The sequence below is a fragment of the Salvelinus sp. IW2-2015 genome, linkage group LG15 (assembly GCF_002910315.2).
Source record: "Salvelinus sp. IW2-2015 linkage group LG15, ASM291031v2, whole genome shotgun sequence".
Classification (NCBI taxonomy): Eukaryota; Metazoa; Chordata; class Actinopteri; order Salmoniformes; family Salmonidae; genus Salvelinus; species Salvelinus sp. IW2-2015.
The window spans coordinates 10,255,213-10,274,911 of NC_036855.1; the positions used below are offsets into that span (position 1 = coordinate 10,255,213).

General features: G+C 43.0%; 1 protein-coding gene and 1 pseudogene across 5 annotated transcripts; one reads left to right on the forward strand and one right to left on the reverse strand.

The window, feature by feature from the left end:
* The first annotated feature begins 484 nt into the window (after positions 1–484).
* Positions 485–11,870, forward strand: aldh3b4 (aldehyde dehydrogenase 3 family, member B4). 5 transcript variants are annotated; one of them, XM_024001280.1, is made up of 10 exons: positions 485–1,616; positions 3,894–4,089; positions 8,301–8,399; positions 8,856–8,976; positions 9,110–9,195; positions 9,295–9,376; positions 9,494–9,886; positions 10,139–10,305; positions 10,392–10,491; positions 10,970–11,870. In XM_024001280.1, the coding sequence occupies exons 1-10, from the start codon at positions 1,474–1,476 to the stop codon at positions 11,167–11,169; spliced, it is 1,587 nt and encodes a 528-aa protein (XP_023857048.1). In that variant the 5' UTR covers positions 485–1,473; the 3' UTR covers positions 11,170–11,870. The 5 variants fall into 5 exon arrangements, with proteins under 5 accessions (XP_023857048.1, XP_070303021.1, XP_023857047.1 ...); XM_070446920.1 differs by having other exon boundaries at positions 486–1,500; positions 3,862–4,089; positions 8,289–8,399; XM_024001279.2 differs by having other exon boundaries at positions 487–1,616; positions 8,289–8,399.
* A 30-nt stretch (positions 11,871–11,900) lies between these two features.
* Positions 11,901–19,697, reverse strand: LOC111973967 (corrinoid adenosyltransferase MMAB-like; annotated as a pseudogene).
* Between the last annotated feature and the right edge of the window lie 2 nt (positions 19,698–19,699).

Sequence of the window (19,699 nt, forward strand, 5' to 3'; positions counted from 1 at the left end):
ATTCCGGGAATACTCCAGGGAATATATTGAAATTAGCGGAATTTTGTAACTATGGTTTAGGGTGGGGGACATCCCAATGATTCCAGATAGCACTAACCCTCCCTTACTAGGCTATAGCGACGTATGTCAGTCGACTCAAGTTTGGGTCAGGTGAGCATGAATTTCAATGAGTCCTCTTCATACACTTTAAAAAAAGTAGTTTAACGATCATTGCATATCTAAAACCATGAGTACTCCAACGCGCTGGTTCAAAGCATTGCGGAGGTAAATTGGCTACATTAAAACTAGTCAGAATCATCCCAGATCGCTGTCTAAATTCACTTGAATCACTTTGTTAGTAACACGCATTGTTTTATTGATTTACTTTTGTTGCTCAAACTTAATGTATATTGTTAAACTTTGTTCATCTTTGAGATCAATATTACTTATCTTTCAGAAAGTTCATGTGACAGGTTTGAACAACTTCATTTCTTCATCGCTTTTCTTTGATTATCTTTTGCGTTGTCTGATTGGTTGCCTGGAAACCCGACGTCTCGGTGGGCAGAAATTAGTGTTTGAATCAGGAACTGTTCATCTCGCCGCCTCTACAAGCCAGAATGTTATAAAAGTACATTAAAGTACTTTACCGGTTATGTGAGACAATATATCCACAGGGAAGTATAATTACATGTTGGTAGTGCATTCCGATTTCTATCACCTGAAGCATGCACATAACCATGTGCGTCAGTTTGGCAAATATGCATGGTTCTCCTGCAGGGTGGGTATAATTTGTGGAACATTCCAACAGGAATCTTTTCCAAAAACTGCTTAAATAACAAGGTTGCCAACAAACAACAAATACAAAGTTGTATAGCGGCAGAATAAGATAACGAGGTAGGGAGTGGGCTATTTAATTACGTTTTTTAAATTGTTTATTCCGAAAAATGTCTACTCACTCTGGTAGCCTATCGACAAACATTTAAGAATAAGCTACATGGTGAGTTGATGCCTATTCGGCAGCTAGGTGGATTGGTCATGTTACCTTGTACTTTACGAAGTTTTTGGAACAGTTTCCTGTTGGATCGTTCCACAAATTATATCCACCCTCTCCAGCATGTATTTGTATCGCATGCTTCAGGCGATATAAATCTAAACGCTCTACCAGCGCTTTGAAAAAAATAATAATTATACTTTCCTGTGGATATATTGTCTCACATTCCTACCGCCCAAAGGAACAAACTCCCTGAATGGTCCTTGGGACGTCCCTACCCCGTTGAAATTTAAAATGGTTAACCTGGTTGAAGAATTCCAGATTTCGTGTTTATTTCCTCCTGATTCCGGGAGTATTCCAACCGGGATTTCGGGAAAATCAGGGAATATATTGAAATTAGCGGAATTTTGTAACCATGGTTATGGTTTAGGGTGGGGGACATCCCAATGATTCCAGATAGCACTAACTCTCCGTTATAGGCTACTGCGCACGCCCGAAGACGTATGTCAGACGACTCAAGTTTGGGTCAGGTGAGCCTGAATTTCCATGCGTCCCCTTCATACACTTCAAAAAGTATTTTAATGATCATTGCATCTCAAACCTCCAACGCGCGTACTCCAACGTTCTGGTTCAAAGCATTGCGGAGGTAAGTTGCCTATATTGTTATTATTAATCTTATTATTATTGTATTTTTATTTAACTAGGCAAGCCAGTTAAGAACACGTTCTTATTTACAATGGAGGCCTACCCGGGCCTAACCCAGACGACACTGGGCCAATTGTACGCCGCCCTATGGGACTCCCAATCACGGTCGGTTGTGATACATCCTGGAATCGAACCAGGGTCTGTAGTGACGCCTCTAGCACTGAGATGCAGTGCCTTACACCGCTGTGCCACTCGGGAGCCGATTAAAACTAGTCAGACGCATCCCAAATCGCTGTCTAAATTCACTTGAATCACTTTGGTAGTAATACGCATTAATGTTTTATTGATTTACGTTTGTTGCTCAAACTTCATGTATATTGTTAAACTTTGTTCATCTTTGAGATCAATATTACTTATCTTTTAGAAATTTCATGTGACAGGTTTGAACAACTTCATTACTCATATCTTTGATTGATTCTCTTTTGCGTTGTCTGATTGGTTGCCTGGAAACCCGACGTCTAGGTGGACAGAAATGGGTGTTTGAGTCAGGAAATGTTTCTCTCACCACCTCTACAAGCCAGAATGTTATAAAAGTATATTTAATTGTACTTTACTGGTTGTCTGTGTGGTTGGTCCTTTTGGTGGCAGAAAAATATAATTACATGCTGATGGTGCATTTGGATTTCTATCACCTGAAGCATGCACAGAAGCATGTAAACATGAACATGTGCACCAGCTTGGCAAGTATGCATGCCTCTCCAGCAAGTATCCATCCTTCTCCAGCATGTATTTGTATCGCATGCTTCAGGTGATCGAAACGCTCTACAAGCGCTTTGAAAACCTTCCTGTGGATATATTGTCTCACATTCCTACCGCCCAAAGGACCAACTGCAAGGACAACCGGTAAAGTACATTTTAAAATATAATTTTATTCACCATTCTGACTTGTTGCGGTCATGAGAGGAAACTTTCCTGGTTCAAACACAAATTTCTGCCGGATGTAGAGTTAAATGCAATTCAACAGGTTTCCAGGCAACCTGATTGGCTGATACTGGGGTTTTAATGATATGGATACTGCCCTATACACTACATGGCCAAACGTATGTGGACACCCCTTCAAATTAGTCACTGACGGGTATTATTATTATTTTTTAACCTTTATTTAACTATGCAAGTCGGTTAAGAACAAATTCTTATTTTCAATGACTGCCTAGGAACAGTGGGTTAACTGCCTTGTTCAGGGGCAGAACGACATATTTTTACCTTGTCACCTCGGGGATACGATCTTGCAACCTTTCGGTTACTAGTCTAACACTCTAACCACTAGGCTACCTGCCGCCCCCTTTAAAACCGAGCACAAAGCCATGCAATCTCAATAGACAAATATTGGAAGTAGAATGGCCTTACTGTAGAGCTCAGTGACTTTCAACGTGGCACTGTCATCGGATGCCACCTTTTCAACAAGTCAGTTGGTGAAATTTCTGTCCTGCAAGAGCTGCCCTGGTCAACTGTAAGTGCTGTTATTGTGAAGTGGAAATGTCTAGGAGCAACAATGGCTCAGCCGCGAAGTGGTAGACCACACAAGCTCAAAGTATGGAACCGCCGAGTGCCGAAGCGCATAGCGCATACAAATCATCTGTCCTCGGTTGCAACACTCACTACCGAGTTCCAAACTGCTGCTGGAAGCAACATCGGCACAAGAACTGTTCATTGAGAGCTTCATGGGAGCTTCATGAAATGGGTTTCCGTGGCCGAGCAGCTGCACACAAGCCTAAGATCACTTTGCGCACTGCCAAGCGTCGGGTGGAGTGGTGTAAAGCTTGCCGCTATTGGACTCTGGAGCAGTGGAAACGCGTTCTCTGGAGTGAATCACGCTTCACCATCTGGCAGTCCAACGGACGAACCTGTGTTTGGATGCCAGGAGAACATTACCTGCCCCAATGCAGAGTGCCAATTGTAAAGATTGGTGGAGGAATAATAGTCTTGTCGAGATCTGTGTGGAAGAACTTGACTGGCCTGCACAGAGCCCTGACCTCAACTCCATGTAACACCTTTGGGAGGAATTGGAACGGCGACTGCGAGCCAGGCCTTATCGCCCAACATCAGTGCCCAATCTCACTAATGCTCTTGTGGCTGAATGGAAGCAATGTTCCAACATCTCGTGGAAAGCCTTCCCTGCAGAAGGTGTACTGAAATATGATTTGATCTAGAATACTAACTACAAGACTTGTTTCCTTTACACATAGGAATACACTGGCTTTTGTCTGACGTGTTTCAGGAACAGGCTGGAGGAGCCCTGCATGAAGACCCGTCTTTTAGAGTGTATGGAGCTGCTGAAAAGGGCCAGAGCTGCCTTCCAAGCTGGCCGTGCATTTGACGAGAGCTTCAGACAGGTCCAACTGGAAGCCCTAGTGCGCATGTTGGTGGAACACGAGTGTGACTTTGTGGATGCACTTGGGAGGGACCTCCATAAGGTGGGTGTACAGAGGTTATACTCCAGATGGAGAATGTCTAATAATTTCTCCATAGTTTAGTAGGAGCTGAAGAGGTTGACAAGATGCAGACCAGTACATAATAACAATATACAGCGTATTCGGAAAGTATTCATACCCCTTCACTTTTTCCACATTTTGTTACGTTACAGCCTTATTCTAAAATTGACTAAATCGTTTTTTTCTCTCAATCTACACACAATACCCCATAATGACAAAGTAAAAACAGGTTTATATACACTGAACAAAAATATAAATGCAACATGAAACATGGGACCAACACTTTACATGAGCTGAAATAAAAGGTCCCAGAAAAGCTTCTTTCTCTCAAATGTTTTCAAACATTTGTTTACATCTCTGTTAGTGAGCATTTCTTCTTTCCACGACAATCCATCCACTTGACAGGTGTGGCATATCAAGGATCTGATTAGACAGCATGATCATTACACAGGTGCACCTTGTGCTGGGGACAGTAAAAGGTCACTCTAAAATGTCCAGTTTTGCCACACAACACAATGCTACAGATGTTTTTGAGGGAGCGTGCAATTGGCATGTTGACTGCAGGAATTTCCACCAGAGCTGTTGCCAGATAATTTTATGTTTATTTCATTACCATAAGTCGCCTCCAACATCGTTTTAGAGAATTTGGCAGTACGTCCAACCGGCCTCACAACCGCAGACCACATGTATGGTGTCATGTGGGCGAGCGGTTATCTGATGTCACGGTTGTGAACGTAGTGCCCCATGGTGGCGATGGGGTTATGGTATGGGCAGGCATAAGCTACAGCCAAAGGACACAATAGCATTTCATCGATGGCAATTTGAATGCACAGAAATAACATGACTAGATCCTGAGGCCCCCTGTGAGACCATTTCTTTTAAGGCAGTGGTTCCTACTTTTTATAGTCCCGTACCCCTTCAAACATTCAACCTCCAGCTTCGTACCCCCTCTAGCACCAGGGTCAGCGCACTGTCAAATATAGTTTTTTTGCCATCATTGTAAGCCTGCCACACACACTATACTATACATTTATTAAACATAAGAATGAGTGAGTTTCTGTCACAACCCTGCTCGTGGGAAGTGACAAAGAGCTCTTATAGGACGAGGACACACATAATAATACATTTTGCTCTTTTATTTAACCATCTTACATATAAAACCTTTATTTGTTCATCAAATTGTGAATAGCTCACCACAGGTTAATGAGAAGGGTGTGCTTGAAAGGATGCACATAACTCTGCAATGTTGGGTCGTATTGGAGAGGGTCTCAGTCTTAAATCATTTTCCACACACAGTCTGTGTCTGTATTTAGTTTTCATGCTAGTGAGTGCCGAGAATCCACTCTCACATAGGTACGTGGTTGCAAAGGGCATCAGTGTCTTAACAGTGCGACTTGCCAAGGCAGGATACTCTGAGCGCAGCCCAATCCAGAAATCTGGCAGTGGCTTCTGATTTTAAATTAAATTTTCACAGAACCGCTTGATGCAATTTCGATGAGGCTCTCTTGTTCAGATATCGGTAAGTGGGCTGGAGGCAGGGCATGAAAGGGATAACGAATCCAATTGTTTGTGTCATCCGTTTCGGGAAAGTACCTGCGTAATTGCGCATCAAACTCACTCGTTTGCACACACAAAATCATACAATGATGGAAAGACCTGTGTGTTGTCCTTGTTAATGCAGACAGAGAAGAACTCAAACTTCTTAATCATAGCCTCAATTTAGTCCCGCACATTGAATATAGTTGAGATATAGTTGAGAGTCCCTGTAATCCTAGATTCAGATCATTCAGGCGAGAAAAAACATCACCCAGATAGACCAGTCGTGTGAGAAACTCGTCATCATGCAAGTGGTCAGACAAGAGAAAATAATGATTAGTAAAAAGAACTTTAAGCTAATTAAAAAAAAAAAACCATGTCAATACTTTGCCCCTTGATAACCAGCACACTACTGTATGTTGTAAAAGCGTTACATGGTCGCTGCCCATATCATTGCATAGTGCAGAAAATACACACGCGTTCAGGGGCCTTGCCTTTAACAAGTTAACCATTTTCACTGGAGTGTCCAAAACGTCTTTCAAGCGGTCAGGCATTCCCTTGGCAGCAAGAGCCTCTTGGTGGATGCTGCAGTGTACCCATTTTTTATTTTTTTTGTATTTTCCCCCAGCATTGTCCCTGCCATATTCGCGGCAGAAGGAAAAATTAAGCACTCCACAATAGTATGGGGCTTGCCTGTCCTAGGCACTCGGTAGCTCACCACCATATAAGACACTTCTAGCCCCTTCTTATTAATTAGTTGCATTTATGCACGTCTTACTACTCGAAAGTCGTCTTAATTCTCTTTGGCTGCATCAGATTCCCAACTGTCAGTGTCCATGCTAGCTGGGTTACCTGTATTTTACATTGTTGTTATTTTGCTAGATGGTTTAATTTAATTTTTGGCAGTGAAACTGAGTGGGGGGGGGTGAAACTCACCCAAATGTATAGCCCGTTGGAAAATATAAATGGACTGTTTGAAAATGTGAAGAAAAATACATTTTTATTTGGCGTACCCCCGATGGCATTGCGCATACCCCTGGGAATACCTGTTTTAAGGTATCTGTGACTAACAAATGCATGTCTGTATTCCGAGTCATGTGAAATCCATAGATTAGGGTGTAATGAATTTATTTCAATTGTCTGATTTCCCTCATATGAACTGTAACTCAGTAAAATCTTTGAAATTGTTGCATTTTGTTCTATATAATGTATATGTGTGTATATACACTACCGGTCAAAAGTTTTAGAACACCTACTCGTTCAAGGGTTTTTATTTTTACTATTAGAATAATAGTGAAGACTTCAAAACTATGAAATAACACACATGGAATCTTGTAGTAACCAAAAAAATGTCAAACAAATCTAAATATATTTTATATTTGAGTTTCTTCAAATAGCCTTTTCCTTGATGACAGCTTTGCACACTTGGCATTCTCTCAACCAGCTTCACCTGGAATGCTTTTCCAACAGTCTTGAAGGACTTCCCACATATGCTGAGTGCTTGTTGGCTGCTTTTCCTTCACTCTGCCTGTCCGACTCATCCCAAACCATCTCAATTGGGTTGCGGTCGGGGGATTGTGGAGGCCAGGTCATCTGATGCAGCACTCCATCACTCTCCTTCTTGTTAAAATAGCCCTTACACAGCCTGGAGGTGTGTTGGGTCATTGTCCTGTTGAAAAACCAACGGTAGTCCCACTAAGCCCAAACCACATGGGATGGCGTACCGCTGCAGAATGCTGTGGTAGCCATGCTGGTTAAGTGGGCCTTGAATTCTAAATATATCACTGACTGTGTCACCAGCAAAGCATCCCCACACCATCACACCTTTTCCTCCATGCTTCACGGTGGGAACCACACACGCAGAGATAATCCATTCACCTACTCTGTGTCTCACAAAGACACGGCGGGTGGAACCAAAAGTCTCCAATTTGGACTCATCAGACCAAAGGACCGATTTCCACCGGTCTAATGTCCATTGCTCGTGTTTCTTGGCCCAAGCAAGTCTCTTCTTCTTATTGGTGTCCTTTAGTAGTGGATTCTTTGCAGGAATTTGACCATGAAGGCCTGATTCTGAACAGTTGAATTTGAGATGTGGCTGTTACTTGAACTCTGAAGCATTTATTTGGGCTGAAATGTCTGAGGCTGGTAACTCTAATGAACTCTGGGTCTTCCATTCCTGTGGCAGTCCTCATGAGAGCCAGTTTCATAACGCTTGATGGTTTTTGCGACTGAAAATTCTTCACATTTTTCGTATTTACTGACTTAAAGCAATGATGGACTGTCGTTTTTCTTTGCTTATTTGAGGTGTTCTTTTTTTAGTTACTACATGATTCCATGCGTTATTTCATAGTTTTGATGTCTTCACTTATTCTACAATGTAGAAAAGAGTAAAAATAAAAATCCCTGAGTAGGTGTTCTAAAGCTTTTGACACGTGTGTGTGTATATCACCTTCTTTATTACTCCCAGTGATTTTATTAGGGAATCCACATTCCTGAAGGCACACATTGGTTCCCCAATAAATCACTGTGTGGCATTTTATAATGTTTATCTTCAAGGTAATCAGTAGTGTAAACAAACCGGCTACCATCAAGGCCTTATTTCAAATGTTCTGTCCGAGACCTGAGCGTTTGTGGTGTTTTGCCAGCCGCGGTTTGAGACGGTAGTGTCTGAACTGATACTGGTGAAGAACGAGGCTCTTCATGCCATCAACAACCTCAAGAAGTGGATGGAGCCGCAACAGGTGGAGAGGAACCTGGTAAGACTGTTGCAGGGTGCCCTGTGTGTGTTTTCTGAATACTGGGTCGTGTTCAGTTGGAGTGAAACGGGGAGGTACTACTACCTGAATTTGTCCAGTAAAAACACCGTTTTTTGTTTTCTGTTGCATAACCTTTTGCTATGTATGAGGGTGGGTTAGTTGCACTTTGTAGGAATACACAAGTTTTAAAGCCACTTAAAATGATTGTTGGATCATCAATTAGTTAAATTGTCTTTGAGAGAACGGGCTGTCTCTCAGCTACAAAGCAATGTATTGTGCTGAACTTGTCAAAACAGCTTAGAATAGTCTGGGTGCCAGTCTGTTTTTGCTCTATTTCCAACTTCTTATGGAATTGTCATGCCAAACAGTGACTGCATGTAGTATCTGTGACTCATGAGTTTTCCATTGGCTGGGTAATGTGAGCTCCTCCCCTCTGCCTTCTTCTGATTGGTGCAGACCACCACGTTGGATGAGTGCCTGGTGGTGTTTGAGCCACTGGGGGTGGTGCTGATTGTGGGGGCCTGGTGTAGCCCTGTTCAGCTCTGTCTGGTACCCCTGGTTGGGGCCATTGCCGCAGGTAACAATACACTGTAACTATAGGCTTTAGGGCATTTAAGTGTCACACACTCAAACACAATGCTCATCCATTTGCATTCAATACTGAAAGTTGCTTGCCAATCGTTGTACTGTTGTATCTGTTTGTTCTTTAGGGAACTGTGTGATCCTCAACCCCTCAGAATGTAGTTCTCACACATCGGAGCTGCTACACCATCTCATACCGTCATACCTGGACAATGTGAGTTGAATTCAATGTTACACAGGTGGCTGTTTTGGGTGACTTGTCATATAAGTGAGTATACCTTTTAACCTACAAACATTCCTGCTCTTTTCAAAGGAGTGTTACCATGTGACCCTTGCAGGGGTGAATGACCTGACTGAAATAGTGGACCTCAAATTTGATCATGTCTTCTTCACAGGTAAAAAAGGTTCCGATTTAAAATGTCACCACTGCCTTATCTGAATTTTGCGCCCTAATCTTTGTTGTATCAGAAGTAATGTGTGCTCTGTGTATGAGGTAATAATGGTTCCCCTAGGAAACCGTGGGGATGGGGGTAGAGTGGCACAGGCAGCAGCCCGCACCCTCACACCCGTCACCCTGGTCTTGAGCGGTGGTAAGAACCCCTGCTACGTGGACCAGCAGTGTGACATCACCACCACGGCACGACGCATCACCTGGGCACGCTTCCATAATGCTGGGCAGAGTATGGTAGCACCCGACTACGTCCTGTGCCATGCCGAGGTCAAAACACAGCTGCTCCAGGCCTTGCGCTGCTGCCTCCTGCAGTTCTATGGTTCAGACCCCCAGGAGTCAAGGAGCTTTGGCCGCATCGTGAACCTGGAGAACTTACACCGCACCACGGACCCGCTGCGGAGGTCTGGCAAGGTGGCTGTAGGAGGCCAAGTGAATGAAGCAGATAAATACATTGGTAAATGAATGAGGAAGGAAGTTTTGAAGAGATTCTAAGGCCTGGTTTCCTTGACGAAGATTAACCCTAGTCCTGCGCAAATAGCATGCTCAACAGAGAATCTCCATTGAAAGTGCTTTTCAGTTCGGGATTAGGCTTAATTGGTGTCCAGGAAACTATTCCTACATGTATATGCACCTGATTTACAGTCTGTGTACTACACCACAGTATTTGTACATAATGACTTTTGTTTATATATTTGTTTGTGTGAAGCACCAACCATTCTGTGCGATGTGATCGACTCGGACCCTATCATGCAGCAGGAGGTTTTCGGCCCCGTTCTGCCCATTCTGACCGTCAACAGCATAGATGAGGCAATCTCCTTCATCAGTCGTCGAGAGAAGCCTCTCTGTGTGTACGCTTACTCTAGCAACAGCAAGGTGACTGGCACAAGCTTACACACACAATTCATGTGTACACATACAATATATGCTGGCTGTCATGCCTCTTTCTGCTTCCCGTGCAGGTAATCTCAAGGCTAATGAGTGAGACCTCAAGTGGGAGCTTCTGCTCCAATGACAGTGTCCTGCAGAGCCTGATGGTGGTCCTGCCTTTTGGGGGAGTAGGTAGGTTTGAGAACGGTCTGCCTGGGTCAGATTACTGCCTCAGGTCTTCAACCCTTCTCAGTACAGAGACCTGGGTCATGTTCAGTAGGACATGCTGTAATAAAATGTTTTGCAGCAGAAATCTGTTCTTATTGAACAAAGTATTAAAAACAAACATGCTATTGACAGGTGAAAGCTAAGATCTGTTATTGATGTCACTTGTTAAATTCACTTAAATCAGTGTGGATGGAGGGGACAGGTTAAAGAAGGATTTTTAAGCCTTGGTAATAGGATTGTGTGCAATTCAGAGGGTGAAGGGGCAAGACAAAAAATGTAACGGTATGGTAGTACAGTACGTGCCTGGCGCACCGGTTTGTGTCGAACTGCATCTCCCTTAAAAAAAAAATTATTCCATAATAAGGTCTGACAGGCAGCACTATAGTGAATGAATAAATATATTATATTAACCCTCCCATATTTGGTTAACTCTACTTGACAGGTGCCAGTGGGATGGGTTCCTACCATGGGCGCTACAGCTTTGACACCTTCTCACACCGGAAATCATGCCTGCTCAGAAACACTTGCATCGAGTGTGTCACCTACCTGCGCTACCCACCATATGAGGAACGCAATCTGTCACTTATGACCTGGGCAAGTAGCCTTTCCCAGAAGAGCCAGGGCTGGTGCCAGATACTGTGACTGTGTGCGAGTTGGAAGACGGAGACCTTTTTACAACACTGAGCCGGGCTGAGCTCTACTGTACTGGCTTGATTACACATCCACCATAGTTGTTGAAACCATGCTGTAAAGCCCAGTGTGAAAAGAGGATATCTGAACCTACAGTACATTCTGAGGACCGGTTGTGATAGTTCTCCAATATGACAATATATTCAGCACTTTACATTTGATGTAGAACATGATGCTAATGCAGTGACTATGATCAGCAAGTTTATTTACTGCAGCATGGCAGTATAGCCCATCAGTATAAATATTGTATCTATGGGATATTTTAAGCTCTTCATCCAGTGCTCTCTGAAATACTTTATAAAGAAGCTTCTTGTGACCCAACCTGTGACATTTAAATACAACAATGTACATTGTGTGCTTCCAACACAGGATTATAACTTGCTCACTTCATTACAAAATTTGAATTCTTTATTCGGTATTATCCTAGTGTCACAGGTTATTGTTGTAGCAGTTTCCACATTTCATTAAAAGCAACGTGCCACTCAGTATGTTAAGGTTTAGCCTCCAGCAAAGTCGAACTTTGATTCTAGTCTTTATTTGAAATTTAGGGGCAGTTCCATTACGAGATATTCAAGCTTAGACCATCAATCTGTCTTTTACATATGCCAATGATGAATTCAACCCTTAAACAGAATAAATGTTGTTTCAAAGTTCCCCAGTCTGTTCATTCATGTGTAGATGTGTCACTCAGGTCTTTTGTAGATTTTCTCCTCATTACCTTATTTCATGGCTGTGTACCTGGCCACTGTAAACAGGTAGTCACTCAATCTGTGGGAAAACGTGAGGTGAATGTTCATCAGCTAGAGCACACCACATTCTAAAATGTGCACATTTATACCAGGAACATAGTGGCTTGTGAAAGTATTCACCCCCGTGGCATTTTTCCTATTTTGTTGCCTTACAACCTGGAATTAAATTAATTTTTGGGAGGGGGTTTATCATTTGATTTACACAACATGCCTACCACTTTGAATATGTTTTATTGTGAAACAAACAAATAAGACAAATTAAACTTGAGCGTGCGTAACTATTCACCGCCCCCAAAGTCAATACTTTGTAGAGCCACCTTTTGCAGCAATTATAGCTGTAAGTCTCTTGGGGTAGGTCTCTATAAGCTTGGCACATCTAGCCACTGGGATTTTTGCCCATTCTTCAAGGCAAAACTGCTCCAGCTCCTTCAAGTTGGATGGGTTCTGCTGGTGTACAGCAATCTTTAAGTCATACCACAGATTCTCAACTGGTTTGAGGTCTGGGCTTTTAGGCCATTCCAACACATTTAAATGTTTCCCCTTAAACCACTCGAGTGTTGCTTTAGCAGTATGCTTAGGATCATTGTCCTGCTGGAAAGTGAACCTTCATCCCAGTCTCAAATCTCTAGAAGACAAAAAGGTTTCCCTCAAGAATTTCCCTTTATTTAGCACCATCCTTCATTCCTTCAATTCTGACCAGTTTTCCAGTTCCTGCTGATGGAAAAACATCCCCACAGCATGATACTGCCACCACCATGGGGATGGTGTTCTTGGGGTGACGAGAGGTGTTGGGTTAGTGCCACACATAGCATTTTCCTTGATGGCCAAAAGCAACATTTTAGTCTCATCTGACCAGAGTGCCTTCTTTGGGGAGTCTCCAACATGCCTTTTGGCGAACACCAAACGTGTTTGCTTAATTCTTTTTATTGGGCAATGGCTTTTTTCTGGCCACTTCCGTAAAGCTCAGCTCTGTGGCGTGTACGGCTTAAAGTGGCCCTATGGACAGATACTCCAATTCCAAGACATATGCAGCTCCGTCAGGGTTATCTTTGATCTCTGTTGCCTCTGATTAATGTCCCCCTTGCCTGGTCCATGAGTTTTGGTGGGTGGCCCTTTTGGCAGGTTTGTTGTGGTGCCATATTATTTCCATTTTTTAATAATGGATTTAATGGTGCTCTGTGGGATGTTCAAAGTTTGGGATATTTTTTTATAACCCAACCCTGATCTGTACTTCTCCACAACTTTGTCCCTGACCTGTTTGGAGAGCTCCTTGGTCTTCATGGTGCCCCTTGCTTAGTGGTGTTGCAGACTCTGGGGCCTTTCAGAACAGGTAAAGTTGAAGTCGGAAGTTTACATAAACTAGTTTTAATTACACCAACCTAAGTGTTTCAACCACTCCACAAATTTATTGTAAACAAACTATAGTTTTGGCAAGTCGGTTAGGAACAATCTACTTTGTGCATGACACAAGTAATCTTTCCAACAATTGTTTACAGACAGATTATTTCACTGTATCACAATTCCAGTGGGTTAGAAGTTTACATACGCTAAGTTGACTGTGCCTTTAAACAGCTTGGAAAATTCCAGAAAATGTCATGGCTTTAGAAGCTTCTGATTGACATAATTTGAGTCAGTTGGAGGTGTACCTGTGGATGTATTTCAAGGCCTACCTTAAAACTCAGTGCCTCTTTGCTTGACATCATGGGGAAATCAGCCAAGACCTCAGAAAAAAATGGTAGATCTCAACAAGTCTGGTTCATCCTTGGGAGCAATTTCCAAACGCCTGAAGGTACCACGTTCATCTGTACAAACAATAGTACGCAAGTATAAACACCATGGGACCATGCAGCCGTCATACCGCTAGGAAGGAGTGGTGTTCTGTCTCCTAGAGATGAATGTACTTTGGTGCGAAAAGTGCAAATCAATCCAGAGACGACAGCAAAGGACCTTGTGAAGATGCTGGGGGAACCGGTACAAAAGTATCTATATCCACAGTAAAACGAGTCCTATATCGACATAACCTGAAAGGCTGCCCAGCAAGGAAGAAGCCACTGCTCCAAAACCACCATAAAAAGCCAGACTACGTTTGCAACTGCACATGGGGACAAAGATCGTACTTTTTGGAGAAATGTCCTCTGGTCTGATGAAACAAAAATAGAATTGTTTGGCCATAACGACCATCGTTATGTTTGGAGGAAAAATGGGGACGCTTGCAAGCTGAAGAAACACATCCCAACCGTGAAGCACGGGGGTGGCAGCACCCGTCGGGGTGCTTTGCTGAAGGAGGGTCTGGTGCACTTCACAAAATAGATGGATGGCATCATGAGGCAGGAAAATTATGTGGATATATTGAAGCAACATCTCAAGACATCAGTCAGGAAGTTAAAGCTTGGTCGCAAATGGGTCTTCCAAATGGACAATGATCCCAAGCATACTTCCAAAGTTGTGGCAAAATGGCTTAAGGACAACAAAGTCAAGGTATTGGAGTGGCCATCACAAAGCCCTGACCTTAATCCAACAGAAAATTTGTGGGCAGAACTGAAAAGCATGTGTGAGAAAGGAGGCCTACAAACCTGACTCAGTTACACCAGCTCTGTCAGGAGGAATGGGCAAAAATTCACCCAACTTATTGTGGGAGCTTGTGGAAGGATGCTGAACGTTTGACCCAAGTTAAACAATTTAAAGGCAATGCTACCAAATACTACTACCAAATTGAGTGTATGTAAACTTCTGACCCATTGGGAATGTGATGAAAGAAAAGCTGAAATAAATAATTCTCTCTACTATTATTCTGACATTTCACATTCTTAAAATAAAGTGGTGATCCTAACTGAATTTTTACTTGGATTAAATGTCAGGAATTGTGAAAAACTGAGTTTAAATGTATTTGGCTAAGTGTGTATGTAAACTTCCGACTTCACTGTATATATACACTGCTCAAAAAAATAAAGGGAACACTTAACAACACAATGTAACTCAAGTCAATCACACTTCTATGAAATCAAACTGTCCACTTAGGAAGCAACACTGATTGACAATAAATTTCACATGCTGTTGTGCAAATGGAATAGATAAAAGGTGGAAATTTAGGCAATTAGCAAGACACCCCCAAAAAAGGAGTGATTCTGCAGGTGGTGACCACAAACAACTTTCAGTTCCTATGCTTCCTGGCTGATGTTTTGGTCACTTTTGAATGCTGACGGTGCTCTCACTCTAGTGGTAGCATGAGACGGAGTCTAAACCCACACAAGTGGCTCAGGTAGTGCAGTTCATCCAGGATGGCACATCAATGCGAGCTGTGGCAAAAAGGTTTGCTGTGTCTGTCAGCGTAGTGTCCAGAGCATGGAGGCGCTACCAGGAGACAGGCCAGTACATCAGGAGATGTGGAGGAGGCCGTAGGAGGGCAAAAACCCAGCAGCAGGACCACCTACTCCGCCTTTGTGCAAGGAGGTGCACTGCCAGAGCCCTGCAAAATGACCTCCAGCAGGCCACAAATGTGCATGTGTCAGCATATGGTCTCACAAAGGGTCTGAGGATCTCATCTCGGTACCTAATGGCAATCAGGCTACCTCTGGCGAGCACATGGAGGCCTGTGCGGCCCCACAAAGAAATGCCACCCCACACCAGACTGACCCACCGCCAAACCGGTCATGCTGAGGATGTTGCAGGCAGCAGAACGTTCTCCACGGCGTCTCCAGACTCTGTCACGTCTGTCACATGTGCTCATGTGCTCAGTGTGAACCTGCTTTCATCTGTGAAGAGCACAGGGCGCCAGTGGCGAATTTGCCAATCTTGGTGTTCTCTGGCAAATGCCAAACGTCCTGCACGGTGCTGGCTGTAAGCACAACCCCCACCTATGGACGTCGGCCCTCATACCACCCTCATGGAGTCTGTTTCTGACCGTTTGAGCAGACACATGCACATTTGTGGCCTGCTGGAGGTCATTTTGCAGGGCTTGGCAGTGCACCTCCTTGCACAAAGGCGGAGGTAGCGGTCCTGCTGCTGGGTTGTTGCCCTCCTACGGCCTCCTCCACGTCTTGATGTACTGGCCTGTCTCCTGGTAGCGCCTCCATGCTCTGGACACTACGCTGAAGACAACAGCAAACCTTTTTGCCACAGCTCGCATTGATGTGCCTCCTGGATGAACTGACCCTGAGCCACTTGTGGGGTTGTAGACTCCGTCTCATGCTACCACTAGAGTGAGAGCACCGCCAGCATTCAAAAGTGGACCAAAACATAAGCCAGGAAGCATAGGAACTGAGAAGTTGTCTGTGGTCACACCCTGCAGAATCACTCCTTTTTTGGGGGTGTCTTGCTAATTGCCTATAATTTCCACCTTTTGTCTATTCCATTTGCACAACAGCATGTGACATTTATTGTCAATCAGTGTTGCTTCCTAAGTGGACAGTTTGATTTCACAGAAGTGTGATTGACTTGGAGTTACATTGTGTTGTTTAAGTGTTCCCTTTATTTTTTTGAGCAGTGTATATATATATATGTGTATGTACACTCAGATCATGAGACACAGATTGTACACAGCAGGACTTTATTTAACTAATTATGTGGAGGTAATTGAAGGTAATTGGTTGCACCAGATCTTATTTAGGGGCTTCATAGCAAAGGGGGTGAATACATATTCACACACCACTTTTCCATTTTTATTTTGTAGAATTTTTTTAAACAAATTCTTTTTAAAATTTTACTTCACCAATTTTGACTATTTTGTGTATGTCCATTACATGAAATCCAAATAAAAATCATTTTAAATTACAGGTTGTAATGCAACAAAATAGGAAAAACGCCAAGGGGGATGAATACTTTTGCAAGGCACTGTACCTGTTCAAAACTGTGGCAACATCAGGATCGGCCTCACCTGACCGCACTATAGGGGAAACACTCTACAAATAAGACAGTGTTATAGTTAATATGGCTGTTTCTGGGACAATGTTCAGGATGACTGTTTTACAGTGGTTGGTCTGAACAACCATATGATTAGCTCAAATTGACCTGCATTCTGCTCGGCGACATACTGTCCGTGCTATGTGGAGGGCTGCACTGCTCTTTCCTACAGACTATGTAACCGGACAGACAAGTTAAGAGACCACATTAAACCAATATGCATAGATGTATTCACCAACAAAGGGACCTAATAAATAATGCATCATTGGATAGTAAATGTCAATATACATGTATTGAGGTGCTTTAAACATGGATTAACATATCAAAACCTCATCTGATGTGTTACCTGGAAGTACGCTAAGACTATTTGGAATTTGAACCTGTAAACCGATCATCAATACTTCCACATCACCTTATAAATGTTCAATTCTCGGGCCAACTCTTTTCTCTGTATATATCAATGATGTCGCTCTTGCTGCTGTTGAATCTCTGATCCACCTCTACGCAGACGACACCATTCTGTATACATCTGGCCCATCTTAGGACACTGCTAACAGACCTCCAAACGAGCTTCAACGCCATACAACACTCCTTCGTGGCCTCCAACTGATTTTAAATGCTAGTAAAACTAAGTGCATGCTCTTCAACCGATTGCTGCACGCACCCTCCTGCCCGACTAGCATCACTACTCTGGACGGCTCTGACCTAGAATATGTGGACAACTACAAATACCTAGGTGTCTGGTTAGACTGTAAACTCTCCTTCCAGACTCACATTAAACATCTCCAATTCCAAAGTTAAATCTAGAATTGGCTTCCTATTCCGCAACAAAGCATCCTTCACTCATGCTGCCAAACATACCCTTGTAAAACTGACCATCCTACCAATCCTCGACTTCGGTGATGTCATTTACAAAATAGCCCCCAAAACATCTACTCAAGCCAAACTGGATGTAGTCTATCACAGTGCCATCTGTTTTCCACCAAGCCCAATATACTACCCACCACTGCGACCTGTATGCTCTCGTTGGCTGGCCCTCACTACATATCCGTCTCCAAACCCACTGGCTCCAGGTCATCTATAAGTCTTCGCTAGGTAAAGCCCCGCCTTATCTCAGCTCACTGGTCACCATAGCAACACCCACCAGTAGCACGCGCTCCAGCATGTATATTGCACTGGTCATCCCCAAAGCCAACACTTCCTTTGGCCGCCTTTCCTTCCAGTTCTCTGCTGCCAATGACTGGAACGAATTGCAAAAATCTCTGAAGCTGGAGTCTTATATCTCTCTCTCTAATTTTAAGCATCAGCTGTCAGAGCAGCTTACCGATCACTGTACCTGTACACAGACAATCTGTAAATAGTACACCCAACTACCTCATGCCCATATTATTACTTACCCTCTTGCACCCCAGTATCTCTACTTGCACATCATCATCTGCACATCTATCACTCCAGTATTAATGCTAAATTGTAATTATTTTCACCTCTATGGCCTATTTATTGCCTACCTCCCTACTCATCTACATTTGCACACACTGTACATAGATTTTTCAAATGTTCTTTTTTGTGTTATTGACTGTACGTTTGTTTATGTGCAACTCTGTGTTGTTTTTGTCGCACTGCTTTGCTTTATCTTGGCCAGGTCGCAGTTGTAAATGAGAACTTGTTCTCAACTGGCCTACCTGGTAAAATAAAGGTGAAATAAAAAATAAAGAAATGAAAGAGAAGTTTCATCCAGAGTGGGTGCTTACAGGTAATATAAAGTTTGTCAGTGGTGGCAGCTCCTCTGTGAATGGTCGAGACAGCTTTCCAGGTCTGCCACTGGCTGGGAACTGAACTTGCTTTTCTCTGTTGGATAGAGTGAGATAAGAGTATGAATAGAATGAGAATGCCACTGGCTGGGGTGAGTGTGTGTAATGATTCTACAAAAGGATTTGCAGAAATATATTTACTTATCTTTCTCTTGCAGATGACAGAGGTGTGGTAATGTTGGATCCCACATCTTGTAAGACACACTGAATCTGTAGGGTTAGGCAGGTATGCACTGAGTAAAATATAACATATGTTCATCATTACTCTCCAAAAATTAACTGAATAAGTTCAAACTCAGACCTTGTCCAGCTGATCTGTGAAGTATGACCTTTGTCGATGCAAAACACAAGACCGTGAATACGTCACAAAGCATAATACCCAATAGAAGGAAAGGACATCACATTACCCTATTGCTGATGACAGCTCATCTGTTGTTCACAATGCTTCAAACACATGATCTTCCTTGGGCCTTCTCTCTCCAGTGTAAGTGCTAGAGAAACCTTTGGCAATGACAAGATGATGAGCAAAGCTTTCTTTGATGAAATGACCATATGATGTGCAATGACTTGCTTGAATATTCACCTTTATCGCCCGTTTTTGTGTATATTTTGGGTATGCTGCTGTCTAGCTTTGTGCTGACAGTGGTGTTAAATGTGTGTCAAATCTAGCTAACTTGTTAACAAACAAGATACAATATTGTAGCATTAAAAGTGAGTTATACTATACAGCTAACTACCTTATTTTTGATCCAAATGATGTCTGTCCAATTCACAGTTAGACATGTTACTGTTGTTTGGATACACCGTAGGTGAGATGTCTTTGTAATCATTGTAATCATGTTTAAATAAAATAAAAACGCTCCTTGTGCCTCTTGTCTATCGGTGGCATCCGTATGTTAGTGGGCTGAACCAATCTGATCACACGACCAATGGCACGAGGGTGAGAGTAGGATTTTGATTGGCTATCAAAATATCTGTACATCTCACCTCTAGCGCTGATTGGACATGAAGCCAGAGGCATGT